Genomic DNA, 14,388 nt, shown 5'->3' on the forward strand with positions numbered 1-14,388 from the left:
CTTTCTTTCTTTCTTTCTTTCTTTCTTTCTTTCTTTCTTTCTTTCTTTCTTGTGTTAGACCTTGTTCTTTGGCCTATTTGTGTGACTGGGAGCTTTTAAGCAGATGCACTTCAGTGAAATGGGCCTGCCTTCATTTTTACCTAGCCATATTTGATGACTTAAACAGATTTCTCTAAGAAAAGGAGGTTTGTGGAGACATCAGTAAGCATACATGCTGTAACCTTATTTATGCTTGGTCTTTTCAACATGTGTATAATAAAACAGTTAGAAAATAATTCCAGAGTTTTAATGTGTTAAATGTTTATTTGAAGTGATGTGAATTGGACACAGCCAGGAGAGAAGAAACTAACTGGAGGCTCCAACTGGCAACCTAAAATTGCACCTACGACAGCATGGAATGCTCCAACAATGGTAGGTCATCGTCTCACTCATGGGGGTCTTAATTCAGCAGCTCAGAATGTACTGAGGAAGTGTCAGCAAGAGTTTTCACAGGAGATGTAGAGAACATGGGAATTCACAGTTGGTGCCCAAAATAACCTGATTTCACTTGGATTATATCTGATTTGGTACTTATTGGTCACTGTACAAAGTCAGTCTTATATTAAATGAGTTCTATTAAATCTATTTAATTCTATCAAAAAATCTCATAGCACATCACTCAACTTCTGTCTTAAAAGATGACTTGAGCTGCTACAGAAGGGTAAAATATTGTTCTTGATTGACTTAAGTAGTTAGTGAATATGAGAATAAACAGGTTCATTGTTTCATCTCAGGAGTTATCTCATCATTCCTCTGCAGAACTAAAGACTGCATATACAATCTGGGTTTAGTTGATCCACGATTTATGAAGCTAAGAATCATTCAGAATTAATGGGGAAACCCTGGTGTAATGCAGGCCAGGAATGAAGCATTTTATTGAGGTTTTATTGAGGTTTTATGGTACTGGGGGGTTTATTGTATTGGGGGTTTTAATGTATGGTTGACTTTTTTTGATGATGTGAGCCACCCTGAGGCTTATTGCGATGGGGCGGCATAGAAATGTTATAAATAAATAAATGAATGAATGAATGAATGAATGAATGAATGCTCTTTCATGGCTTCATAAAATGTAGTTTATTAATCTGGGAAGGCCACTGAAATCTCACCATAGGGTCCCCCCCCCCATAATATATTTATTTGTTTTTTGATACTCTTGTGTGTTTGCTGAGATCATGGGAGTGGTGAAGGTGGGAAAAGGGGCTCTCTCAGGAAGCGTTAGGGAGAGGAAGTGCTGTTCTCCACAGCAAATGCCCACCTACTTCCATTCGTTCAAGGGGGGGAAATAACTTATAAATTGCCTGGAGGGCACCTTCTGGGAAACTTGGCAGAAAGGGGAAAGGATAGAGCACCCCTTCCTACCTTCTAGTTCTTTCCCTCAAAGGCAGTCATCCGTTGAAGGAAAGTGGAGTTAGGAATCCTTAACCCTTCCCTGTAACTCCTGGTTCTGCCTAACTTCTCGTGCCCTTTGCTTCTAAATATACTATTTGACAATGTAAGAGTAAAACTGTCAGGCTACAGTTGTGGGGGAAATGTGCTAGAATGCTATTTATATAGAGAAAACCAGGAGCGAGAGAGATTGATTGATTGATTTGTGGGGGGGGGGGGTTTACAGGGGGGCATCCTAGCCCCAGCATGTGCTACAGGAGAAAGTCTGTGCCATGGCATAATCAAAGCTAAGGGCTTTTTAAATGAACTGTTAGGATAGGAAGGACTAATCCACTTCCTTTCATCTTCTGTTTTAATTCTACTTGTCTCTGACTCCCTTCTGAATGCTTTGCTTTTAATTGGTGGATTCTAGTATTTCTGAAATTGCTGGTTTTGAAAAGCTTGCCTACATAAACACATTAATACATGTCATCACAGAGGTTGTGTTGTGGGCTTTTCAACCTTGTCAGTGTCCTTCTTTATCAGATGCTTCGTTTTAAGTGGCTTGGATTACAAGAATTTATATTTCAGGGTTGTTAATTACACTTGTGACTAAAATGCTCTGTGTATATTCTGTTGTGTAAGTACTCATTTCTAATCCAGTGTTATTGCATTATGTAATTGTTCTTCCGGGGAAAAACAGAATGGCATGCATTTTCCACAATACGTAAGTGAACAAAACATGCAGCCTTTTTTGCAATCAAAGTGGCATGCTGATATTAACCACTACAGCAGAATCTCATAATCCTGCTACTCCACACTTTTCTTATGTTAAGATCTTTGGGCATGATGGAATTCTTGAGCAGCTTCTAGCATATCCAGATCTTATGGGTGTCCTGCAGGCCTCTTGACGCCAGTTATGGCATGGAAAATACTAAGATGATTTTTTCTTGCTTTAAATTCTGCCATTTGCTGCCGAATAGCTGGTGTGTGTGTGTGTCTGTATTGCCTTTTTTAATGCATTTGAATAAATTAAATAAAAAAGGCACTTGTGCGTGTGAATAACTGCATGAAACCTCACAGGCTTCTGTTCACACTCCACTCTTTTGTAGATTTGATTTCACCTAGGGAGAGACCAATATGTTCCAAAATACTAAACGGAGTGAAAGATCCACACCCGTTTAGTTGTGTTTATGAAGGGCTGATTGAAATTTCTGAAATATCCTAAGAAGAATTCCATCTCATTTCAGCACAAAAAGGTGTAATCATGGTGGTTAAAATGGCTACTCAACCCCCCACAAATGACCAGTCAGCCTAATTGCTCATAGGTGTCAATAAGAGCTAAAGAATGAAGTCACTAATGGGTTTAATGTATTCCAAATACTTATTTAAGGTAAGTTTCTTAATTGATGGTGGCATCATCCCTTTTTTACAGTTGCCTTTGGTGTGAGTTAGTTACCCAACCTGATTTTTACATGGATATTGTGACTGAGTTGCCTTACATCAAAAATCCTACTGATTTTAATTCTTTAGCTCTTCTGAATATAGCAATACGTCACTTCAGCCCTTCCATGTTACTGTTGGTCTTTCCCTGTATTCTTTTCATTTTGGGACAATCCGAAGCCAGCCTTAAGTACTTATAAGCCCAGCAGTTTTATCTATGCGCTCATATGCATAATTTGCTTATTCAGCTGTATGAATGTTAATTGCTGTCATTTCATTAAACAGGATAGTTATGGCAAGTTGAGTTTGTCCAGTGGGCATTGGGGTTTTCAGGAGCAATCCTTTTTTAAAAGTCATGTGGTTCTTCATCCCTGCCCCACCCCCATTCCAGGGAAACTTGTTTTTCAGAGGGTTTACCTAAAGGCACAGCTGCAGTAAAGGCATGATATGGAACAGTTCTCCCGGATTCCCTCCTTAACTTCAGTGGGATTTGTGCTGGGGATGTTCCCTGTGTGGGTTATGTGCTTGGGTATTGCTCTGTGTTGCCATATTTTATAGGGTTTCTTCCACTTTCCAAGATTACTGCCATATGATGCAATGGAGCATCTAGGAGTGAAGTTTCCAGTTAGGTATATAAGAAAACTCATTTCTTAAGCTTCAGAGATTTGGAGGTGGAAGTGATATATTTCATGAGTTGCCTGTTTGCTCTTAACAGTGCAAAAAACAAAAACAAAAAACCCAAGTCCTCATGCTATCCAATGTTTTACATGTTCCAGAGGGTCTTGGCTGTGGTGGTGGTTTTGAAGGCTAGAGTTTCTATTTGAAGATGCTTATCTTCATGATCTGCTCATGCTTTTATATTTTAAAAAGATAATAACCTGCCGTTTACTTCAAGTTTTCTTTTAGCCTCCTCTTCCTTTTTAGGACCACAAAAGCTTAGTTCTGTTCAGGCAGATGTGCTCACAAGTGCACCTGTTAAGCTTCACGCTGTTACTGAGTGTGCCCCTGTGTGTGTGGAGCCCAGCAAGTAGGATTTAATTTTCGTAACGGCTTTAGGCATGGATTGATAGGAGTATTTTGGGGAACACTCACTAATCACTTTATTCAGGATGCCAAGCTAAAAATACAGCGAGGGTGCTCGTACCTCTTACTTGGATCAGGTTGGCCACCACCCATAGTGTACAGCCTTGTACATTTGCAACTGTGTCCGACTTAAACATCGATGGCTTACCAGCGGGCAGACCAATGCGAGCTTTCTAGGAAGCTGCCAGATTGTGGCCCTGTCAATAATCAACTGATTGGCTGTCAGTGATCTCTGCAATCGAACCATTTCACTGCTGTGACCTCTTTTGAGCAAAGTGTCTGTCACCTTCTGTGCAGTTTAATACTGTCTCTTTCCCATTAGGCACCACCGGTTATGGCCTATCCTGCTACAACACCAACAGGAATGATGGGGTATGGAATGGTTAGTAAACGTTTGCTTGTTTTAAGTCATGTGAGGAACTTTGTCTTGGCTTGTAGCATTCTTTTTCAACATCCTCGTTACTTGCTTGCTTCAGGCCCACTTTCTTGGTTCATGACTTAATTTTGACAGAAAAGTAACGAATGTACAATGTTCTTCGTATCTACTGCCCTGTCCCTTGCTATGGTTACTTTAAACTGTGCAAAGGAAGCCTTGGGACCTTTAAGATCAGTAGGGGCAAGATGAGTTTCCATGGAAATGTCTCCTGCTGCTAGACCACCCCCCCAAACTGTGCAGTCACGCAGGGAGCGTCCTGAGGTGCACACTGTTTGTACAGAGCAGTGGTGAGACTGCTGGGTCGGCCAGCAGTTCGCATGTATGGTGTGTGCCTCAAAACACCTCCAAAATGCTCTTGCATTAAAAAGGGGTCCCCTGGCAGGCAAAGGTCGTGAACAAAGACATGAAAACGACTCATTTAGGCTATGTAGTTGTAGATCAGGGTTGAGTATGGGTTTGTCTTGAGCAGAGCACAGCGTGAGGCCACCACACAAATAAGTGGGAGGGTGGCTGAGTCCAAGCGTTCAGTAACTCAGTGAAATCAGTGCCTCTGAACAACCTGCATTGTAACATGGAAGTGAATGATGACCGAATCCCGTGTGATTACATGTGGCCTTCCAAACTCAGAGGATTATGGATATTCAATTGAGGAAGGAGGAGGGAAGGAACATGAAGGCGAAGGTCACCTTCATGCTATGCGTGCCCCGCAAAAAACTTAGGTGCTCAGTTTCACAAGGAGGGAGGGCTCAAGTGCTGCCAGAATGCCTCTGAGCCCAAGGGAGCCTCACTCCAACCCCCCAGCCAGAGCCCTGACCACCCCCAACACCACCTCCAAAGTGGACGTGTTTTGTCATCCAGTCAAAAGCAGCAGCCATGCTGCCATCACTTTTGCTTCTGCTAATAATTTTTTTACCAGCGTGAATTACAGAGCAACTGTTTCTTAATAAATCAATGTCTTCTGTACCCATAAGTTGTACATGGAGATACAAGTCAAAAACAGTTATTTATCTTGGCCATTTGGTAAGGAATCTCTGGTAAAAGTGTACTGTTGGATTGTGATGGAGTGATTGCTGAAAAAAATTGGGATCTTCAGGGAATCCTACAGCTGATCTCATAAGTCACTCATATCAAGTGCAGTGTTCCTTGCCCAGTATTTTAGGTACTTTCAGATCTTTACCTGCTGTTATTTCATGAAGAACTTTTGTTTTGTTTTAGCAAACTTTCAAAAGAGATCTTTCCTCCACCTCATCAAATTTTACTACAAAACTTCAGGGTCTCTGTTTTATTCTTGGCATTTTCTTTTTCTTTTTGAAGTCTGACGTTCCATCACGTTTTATAACTTCTTGCTCATCTATAGATCTCTTGGAGGGCTTCCAGTTTCATGATGTCATTAAGAAGCAAGCTTAGCCCATGACATGCACTTCCTGTTTCAATAATATGCAGATATTTATCCATGAAGATCTCCCATGCTGCTTTCATATTCCTTGCATTGCAAAGCAAATGCTTCACTGCTTCCAGATCTCTGGAGGAATTCGCATATTTTACAGCTGGAATACTCTGCAACACGTCTGCTTCCTCCTGTTTCAGTGCTTCTGAAAAAAAGGAAAAAAGTGAAGCTGTCATTAGCCCAAAGCTTATGATTCCTTCTCTCTTCACACATATCCATCCATCTGCAAGTGCTGCAAGACACAGACCCGCACTGATTTTTCCTTTCCCAGATTCCTTCATACCTTCCTCCTCTGACTCTAGAAGAGGTTTGGTCAAAAAATGTCTGTGAATAATACGGTGCTCTTAGTCATCTCAAAGCTTCCTTCCAATATGCACGTTCAGTTCTCAACAACAGCACTCTAGAAGAATACACTGCTGTTGGGAGAGCTTGGTCCATTTTTTACCTTAAGCTTCAGGTGTCATCCTGCCTGCAAGTGATAGCACTGTGTTTTGAATGTTTACAGTGTTTGCTTACATGAAGCTGTGTTACTGATGGGGAAACACTTTTTGATGATGCCAGCGTTGAACAAGGTCCAGAAAGAGGAGGTTTGGAACAAGGACATGGGGAAAAACCTCTTGCACTTTAATCAGCATGGTTCTCCTTTCTTAGATCCATGAAGAAAAATTTATTGTCTGTAGGGCACTTCTTACATGCTACATGGTTATGTCTTGTCACCCTGGTAGTATTTGATAATGTGTCGTTCCCTTCACAGTATTTGCAAATTGCGTTTTTCCCTTAGAAAAACTTGCACATTCCTCCACCTGTTGGTGGTCTCTACCATTTTGCTACCTGTTGGTCTCACCATTTTGCTGAGAGGAGGGAAAGAAACAGCAAAGTAGTGGCTATCTTGCCATTAAACACTGAGCTGTGGGAGAGCAGTTGAAATGAAATATCAGATTATAATCAGATCAGGAATTGGGGTTTACATAAGGCTTTTGAAGATATATTAATGCAATTAGTGTTTCAGCTTTCAATTTCCAATTTAAGCTTTCAAATAAGTATAGTTTCGGTTTCTTTTTCTCCCAGTCCTTTGAGGCCTAGTCCAAGAGGATAGAAACAGACCCACCAACTACACCAGCAAGGGGAAACCAACAAGCAAAGAAACTGAGACCTCCTTCCTCCCCTTGTGAAAATGTCTATATTCCCTAGAGGCAGAAATGCATCTTGTTCTTGCATTTAAGTGTTGCAGGCCAGGTTCCCGTGACACTCCAAGACTGGGTTGGTTTATCAACCACCCTGGGCTTAAATGTAGCTTGGTTCTCCCACTGTGCCCAACACACAGTCAGGTACAGCAAGGGTCCTGAAGCCCCTCCTCCCTGCCCGTCCCTCCTCAGTCCCCCCACAGGTACCCAGAGGATGCTGCAGCGATAACTGACAGCCCTCACCCTATTCATTAATACACCTTGTGACCCGCAGTGAGGGCTTCCATGTGGGGAGCAGCAGAGTGATTTCTGCATCCTCACCTGCCATTTTGGTCCAGTGGTGGCAGCAGGGGAGAGGAAGTGGCTCTAGTCAGGCTGCAGCAATGCCCTTTCCCCCTGCCAGCCTAAAATAGTGGGCAGGGATGTAGCCACCCGCTGCCAGTCCAGTGAGAGGGTTGCCTGAGATGAGCTGCTCCACCACAGGCCGAGCAGAAAGTGGCTTGCCCTGCGCCATTCTGTCTGCCAGCCCTTTCACCTGGTCACCACTGTGGCATGGGGAGCCTCCGACAGCTGCCCCCAGTGCGCTTTGCAGCAGCTGTCATCAGCGGCAGCTGCTTGGCCAGAGCAACAAGACGTTGTCTGCCATTCTTGCCAAGTGGCTCTGTAGGCGTTATAAACCCTATTTTTAAATCCTGCTATAGACAAACCATGACTTCACTGGGGGACTTTTAGCCCAGGGATCTGAGCCAGTAAGTCAGCCCAGATAATCCAGGAGGCTTAGTGTGTTGTGTGAACCCAGTGGTAGTCTCAGTTCAAATCTCAGCCTAGGACTGGCTTGCCTTCATTGCATCACAATTGTAATGATCTGGTCCTGCTCATCATCTTAGTTATCTTTCTTATCCATTGAATGTTTTTTAAAAATATTTTGGAAGAGTAAAGATATGAAAGCCTCATGTGAAACATTTCATAATTCTGAAAGAAAAGATGCCATAATCATACCATAAACAAAAATTGGGGCTCTCCCCCCCCCAATGCCTTCATATTTCTACTCTGAGGTTGGTCTGCTGACTTCAGAACTGCTGCCAGAGCAGAAAGACCAGAAAAGAGACCAGGCAACCCAACCACAGAGTCCCAGTTCTCAGAATGTGCTTCTGAGGTTGAAGGTGGAACAACAACTTTTCCTCTGGCCATCATCTAGCATCCAAAGGATGCTGCCCTCACTGTCTCTTTTGTATAGGTTCCACTTTTGCTGTGGTTTAAAGAGATGAAGAAACCCATGAAGCTTCAGACTTACTAACTGCATTGTTGATACACTGGGGACACTTGCTGTCTCACTTAAGCATCAAATGTTCTGCTTTCTGCCTTAATGTTTTCCTAATAACCACCCATCCTTTTCTGAAGACCTTGGTGAGAGGCTTGTGTTCATGTCTCTACCATAGCTGGCCCTTATCTGTGGTCAGAACGGAACAGCAGAACTTTTTTCAAAGGAAGAGAGCCTCCTTTTTGTCCCTGTTCTCCTCTCCTGTCCTATTTTTCATTCACTGCCTGATTAATATTAATTTATCATGGACAAGCATTAAGTGTGCCTGGTTATGTTTTTAATGGCTGGTCCCACTATTTAAATTGTTTATTTAGTTCAACTTTAATATTTTATTTTATATGATATAAGCAGCTCTAAGCATTTTTAATTATGGAAGATAAATACATTTTCTAAGTGGAATACGTTATACAAAGGAGTGGTTATTTTCTGTACTGTCTTATGTGCATGGAGTAGAAGTTTGATATTTTCTGGTAGTTTGGTATAATCAAAAACCAAAAAGTGATATTCAAGCTCTTCCTGTAGGGTGCAGTTCTATGTATGCATTGACAGAAGAACAAAAACAAATGTCTAAATATGCACAGCATTGTACCCTTAGTTATTTTTTCATATTAAAAATACTGAAGCTGTAGTTGCTTCTATGTTAAAATAATTTTCAAGTGGGAGCCTGTTTAAAACAAGCGCTCAAGTATAAACAAGTAGCATTCCAATTTAAAATTAATTCCCAAAGTGTCTGGACTAAAATCTACAACATGGAAGGCTTTCCTAAATGAAAACGTCTTAACCAAATGCTGGGCTTGGTGAAATGGAAGAACCTGGTGTGTCTTCCTGGGCAGAGCTGGTTATTCATCTCAGTAGGTCGGAGAGGATGAAGCACATGCTCACTTGCCAATCCTGAAAGTGGAGAAGAAGGTATGGGAAAAAGCACCCCCTAAGCTACAGAGCCCAGGCAAACCCAGCTACTTGCCTTTCTTTGCATAGAACTTCAAATGCCGAACCTTTTCAGTGCTTCATGGGGTTCTTGTGCAATAGCCATCTCTGTTCTTGTGCCCTCCAGCTCTGTTGATGACCATGATGGAAGTTGTAGTTCCAACACATCTTAAGAGGAGAGGTTGGGGACAGCTGCTTTAGAATGCTAGTAACTATGTATGACAAATTTTAGGAGGTTTTTTATGGGGGGGTGTGTGTGTGTGTGTGTGTGTGTGTGTGTGTGTGTGTAAGTTGCAGTCTTTTAAAAGAGATATGCATGAAATTAATTCTGTGATATTCTGAATTTTTAGCCATCCCAAATGGGAGGAGTACCAGTCATGACTCAACCAACCTTGATATACAGCCAGCCGGTTATGAGACCTCCAAATCCATTTGGTCCTGTATCGGGAGCCCAGGTGGGTGTCGGACAATAAATCCTGACGTTTCTGGCAACGCAAAAGCTTAAAAAAGAGAGCAGTGTCAACTAGAGCAATGTCTATTGTACCTGTTCAGTGGTTGTATTGTCTGGGCGAACAGCATGTCTGGCCGCTTACTGCCATCAGTCTGGCTCTGCACAGAACATTAGCTGTCTAAGTAAAGCAGGCATGCCGAGGGAGCACAAGATGGCAGTAGTGAGGATGAAAGAGAGGAAGACTACAAAATGCCAGACGCCACAGTGCACTTGAGGCGCACACAGTCCAGGAAGAAGAGGTGATGGTGCAGGCTTCAAGAAGCACAGGATGGCAACACGGGAAGAGATGGAAGAGCCTGGCAAAGTTATAAGTAAGAACCTAACTTTGGAGTAGAACCCGCTTGGTTGCCATGTTGGATAAACTTTGTGGGGAGAGGGACAAGAGGTTGATCAAATCAACCTGCTGTAAGGTTGATTCTCTTGGACTTCTCATCAGCTTTGGATAACACCAGCTGTGGTATCCTCCTATTTCAACTGTGGTTCCCTTCCTGTTTGGAAGAAAATGCTGTAGGATTATTGTGTCTCTGTAAGCCTAACAGTACTTTCCATTAGAACATTTTCTGCACTATTACCTCTTCCCAAAAGAATCGGCCATTGGCCATTGCCACAACATATGGGTAGATAGAGCAGAAGAGTGGTCCGTCTAGTCCAGCATTGTGTTCATACAGTGGCCAGCCAGCAGCCCACAGGATCCCACAAGTAAGATACGGGTGCAACGGCACTCTCTCACCCAAATTGCCCAGCAGTGGGTGTACGCAAACATCCTGTCCTGCCTTTGCTGCTGGAGTGAACTATCAGGACCAGTAGCCATTGATAGCCTTAACTGCACTGCTCAGTCTGGATACACCTCACTGAAAAAATGTGGCACCCAGTATACTGAATGCACCAATTTTTGCTCAGTAAAATATAACTTAAGATCCATTTCTCCTTCTGAGAGAGAAGGAATTCGTTGATTGGACAAAATGGGCTCATTGATCCATGTTTGCGTAAGACCCTGTGTTTCATATTTATTTACCAATAACCGATATTTCTGGAGAAGCCTTCAGTTACAGGCTGTTTCTCCGTCCTGGCCCCACCTCCATATTTGTAAGTTGTCCCAAACCTTCTCCAAACTAGCACCTCCCAGATGTTTTGTTCTGCAGCTCCCATCAGTCTCAACCAGGATTGCTTGTGGTGAGAAATTATGGGCATTGTTGTCCTAAACATCCGAGGGCACCAGGTTGAGGAAGACTGCTTCTGGATTGACTCGATTGTGTGCTTAAAGGTTGAGGAAATAAGCTTTCTGTGTTACTGGAAGCATACCCTTAATTGAGGCACTTGCTGAGTTTGCAGCTAGATCGAGCAATTTGTCATCCCTCCATAAAGTTGGTTTTACGTTGCTGGTGTGACATTTATTAGCATTTCTTGGGAAAAGAAACAAAGACCCGTTGTGGGAATCTGCGCTCTCATGAGTCCAAGCAGTGTTTGGCCTTTCCTTTCCCTCCTGCTCCCTCACACTAGACGCATTGTGCATCATGTGCCTGCTGCAGCGTTCCAGGAGAGTCTCCTTCTGGTCAGCTGTTGGTGTTGGCAGGCCTTTTGTTAGTTAAGCTGCACGGGTGGGAGAGCTTTCCATGTAATGTGAACCAAATGTGTTGCGGAACGAACCTGAATGGATGGCCTTGACTTCCAACCTTGCCCTGAAACTGCAACAGCACATTTATGACCCCTCCTTCCCTTCCGTGTCCACTTGATCATCTCCAGACATACAAAACTAGAGGTGCTGTTTGGTTCTTGTCTGGTACCACTTTGATTCCATACGCTCCGATGGCTGAACACAGGTCAGAGAGGAGCCTATGGGCAAGTGTTCGTGTTGTGAGAAGCCTCCAAGAAGCTGCTGCAGCTTCTGAGGCCACCTGTGGAGAACCTGTTACTCCGCGGTTGCTGCTGCGTTCTTTCTTGGCTGCTCAGTCCTAAGAAGCAGCGTGGGGTTGGAGGGCAAGAGAGCAAGGAGGCAAAGAACCCTGGAAGGGGATCCCCACAAAGGGCTATAGCAGCTCAGGGACCTCTTTCAGTTTTGGAGAGGCTTTTGGGCCTGCACTCCTGTAATGGGTGGGTCACTGGCATGGCAGAATGGGTGTGGCCATTGGCAAAAAGGAGCGGGGACAAAAATGCCACCCTCTTCACATAGCGTGGCATAAAGATGCTACTGTCAGAACTAAGCCTTAGCAGAGGCATTTCAGAAAACGGCAACAGCTGGGAGAGCACAGGACAATCGGGCTGGGAGCAGGGAGAGTGGCAGGCCCTTCTGGGGAGCTCCGGGGGAACCAGGAACAGTTCCTGCTCTCCTGCAGTGCAGTCGGCAGGAAGCTCCTCAGTACTTGGGACATGAGGCTGCCGCAGAAACCAGCAGAAACCGCCTCACGACCCCTTAGAGGCCAACAGGCATCTTACGGCACACGCTTGCGGCAGTGGATGGATGCACAAAGTGTAATCCCAGGCTGCATACATACGTGCTCATGTTGGGCTGGGTAGGAATTGCAGATACTGAGGGTCAGCGGGAATGGAAATTAGAAGGTCTAGACAGTGATGCTAATACCCGAAAGGTTCGTGAATGTTTGATGATAACAGACATCCTTGCAAGCTGTTTAATACAGCTAGAGTGATGTTTTTGTCCTTATTAATGTCACAGGATATAAAGTTGAACCTCCTGATGAATTGTAGCATAGTTTCCTGTTTTAATCCATCTTTACCAAGAGGCATTATGCTAGTTAAGGGCCGGACTAGGGACCCTGGAGATGTGAATTCTAGTCCCCGCTTGGGCACGAAACTCTCTGGGTGACTTTGGGCCAATCACTCAATCTCTGCCCATCCTACCATTCTTGTGAGGATAGAATGGGGCTATGTAAGCTGCTTTGGGTTTCTTGCAAGAGGGAAAAGATCAGCGTATATAAAACAGTGCAATAGTACTAATATTTGGCATTCGTTTGTTCAAGGGCTCATTCTTGGGGAAAAAAGAAACTTTGAAGACATGTATCAACTGTGATTTCAGTTAAATACAAGTGTGTCTTGGGAGGTCAAGAAGTTTTCAGCAATTCCTAGTATCGCATTTGTGTCTTTTTACTGTCTAGCTTAGAGACTTGCCTACTTACACTACCTAGAATGTAAGAGGACCTTGTTGCGAATGCTGTCTTGCATAACAGGATGAGGAGCAGTTCTGGGGATCTCTGATCCTGTGGATGGCTTTATTCGGTACAGTAAGAGTGTTGCCAGCGTAGGCGTGAGGATAGACTGGCCAGCTGGGTCCGCCACAGTTTGCTGTCCCTGTACTTGCCGCAGGGTTGCTGGGAAGTAGTTCCTGTGCATCAGCAGTTGGTGAGTCCAGGCCTGGCATGCAAAGTCTGAGAGAGATTGGTGGCATTGGCTTTGTTGGTGCTTCTTTGAAATGATTTCTGGATGGTGGTCGCTCCACAAGGTGAATTCTTCCTGTGTAGCAAATTGAGGGTGCTACACAGAAGTATGAGATTGACTTCAGCGCTTCTGAGAAGACTGTCCAAGGGGTTCTGAGTGTGACTCCTGCGGGTGACTGAATTGTTTTGGTTCTTCCAAAGAGAAACTGAAAAAAGACCCACACACATTTTCCGCCCTACAAAAAAGTTACTACCTTTCCTTTCTTATAGAAAATAAAATGTACAGTGTATTATTTTTGAGATGGTGGGGGAAACTTTTCTGCTGCCCTCTGTGAACTGAATGTGGTTACCTTCAATGAATAGTCTCCAAAATGGATTAGAAAATACTCTTTGTTTCAAATTTGTCCTGTTCAAATCCCTCTCCTTTCATGGATTAGCATGGGTTTGTTTTTTTTTACAGTTGTCACCAAATATTTAGCAAAATGCCATTAAGCATGAAGAGTGATATATAAAATGAGTGTGTGTATGTATGTGAGAGCCCATGTATAGTGGTTCTAAGCATCCTTCATGGTGAAGTGGCGTCTTTTAAGCTTTAAAAGAACTGCATAGCAGTTTTGCAGGCTGTCCATTAGCCCAGCATTGCCCGTTCCAAGGGTGCAGAACTGAGGTACAGAGGCCCAAGCCAGACCTTCTGGTCTCCCAGTCTGGTCCTCTGGGATGCCTCTTTCCCTTGATCACTTATTGTTCTTGGTCTTTGCTATTGCCTGCCAACTGCTCTTAGCAACTGAAAATGCCAGGAATTGAACTCAGGAACTTCCGAGCTGCAGTTCCTTCCTAACTTGTAAAGTTAGCAAAAGCCTTAGGACAGGATTATTTTATTTTATTTTTTATTTCTTTACTGTCCAATAGCCAAAGCTCTTGCGGGTGGCGGGGACTGTTGCAGATTGAGCATAAGAACCTTTCACTATGTGATGTGAAAAAAAGAAAGGCTCCAAGAGCAAACCAGAGCAGCCAAAACAGGATAAATGGTCATGGCCAAACATTAAACAGATGAAAGGTTTGGTGAGCATGTTCCAGTCTTACTCCTGGCATCCCTCCCTCCATGGGGATGGGGATACCGCTGTAGCCTTCATGCAGGAGCATGTAACAGGTCGTGTATCATAGTGCTCTTTGTACTGCTGATTACATGCCATTTGGCACCTAACATTGCTGGCTGACTGTTCATGCCAGTATACGTTGTATT

The 14,388-nt window shown here is 43.6% G+C and overlaps 1 protein-coding gene across 6 annotated transcripts in view; it reads left to right on the plus strand.

The window, feature by feature from the left end:
* The window catches only part of PICALM (phosphatidylinositol binding clathrin assembly protein), an 83,327-nt gene that overhangs the window by 64,948 nt on the left and 3,991 nt on the right, over positions 1 to 14,388 (plus strand). For 4 of the 6 annotated variants that reach the window (XM_044442577.1, XM_044442579.1, XM_044442580.1 and 1 more), the window contains 4 exons: positions 312 to 411; positions 2,108 to 2,131; positions 4,253 to 4,312; positions 9,596 to 9,700. In XM_044442577.1, coding sequence (XP_044298512.1) covers positions 312 to 411; positions 2,108 to 2,131; positions 4,253 to 4,312; positions 9,596 to 9,700 — 289 coding nt within the window. The remainder of the gene's footprint in view (positions 1 to 311; positions 412 to 2,107; positions 2,132 to 4,252; positions 4,313 to 9,595; positions 9,701 to 14,388) is intronic. The other 2 variants (XM_044442578.1, XM_044442582.1) reach the window with 1 other exon arrangement.

This window comes from Varanus komodoensis, unplaced genomic scaffold, assembly GCF_004798865.1.
Source record: "Varanus komodoensis strain SLA01 unplaced genomic scaffold, ASM479886v1 scaffold4, whole genome shotgun sequence".
Classification (NCBI taxonomy): Eukaryota; Metazoa; Chordata; class Lepidosauria; order Squamata; family Varanidae; genus Varanus; species Varanus komodoensis.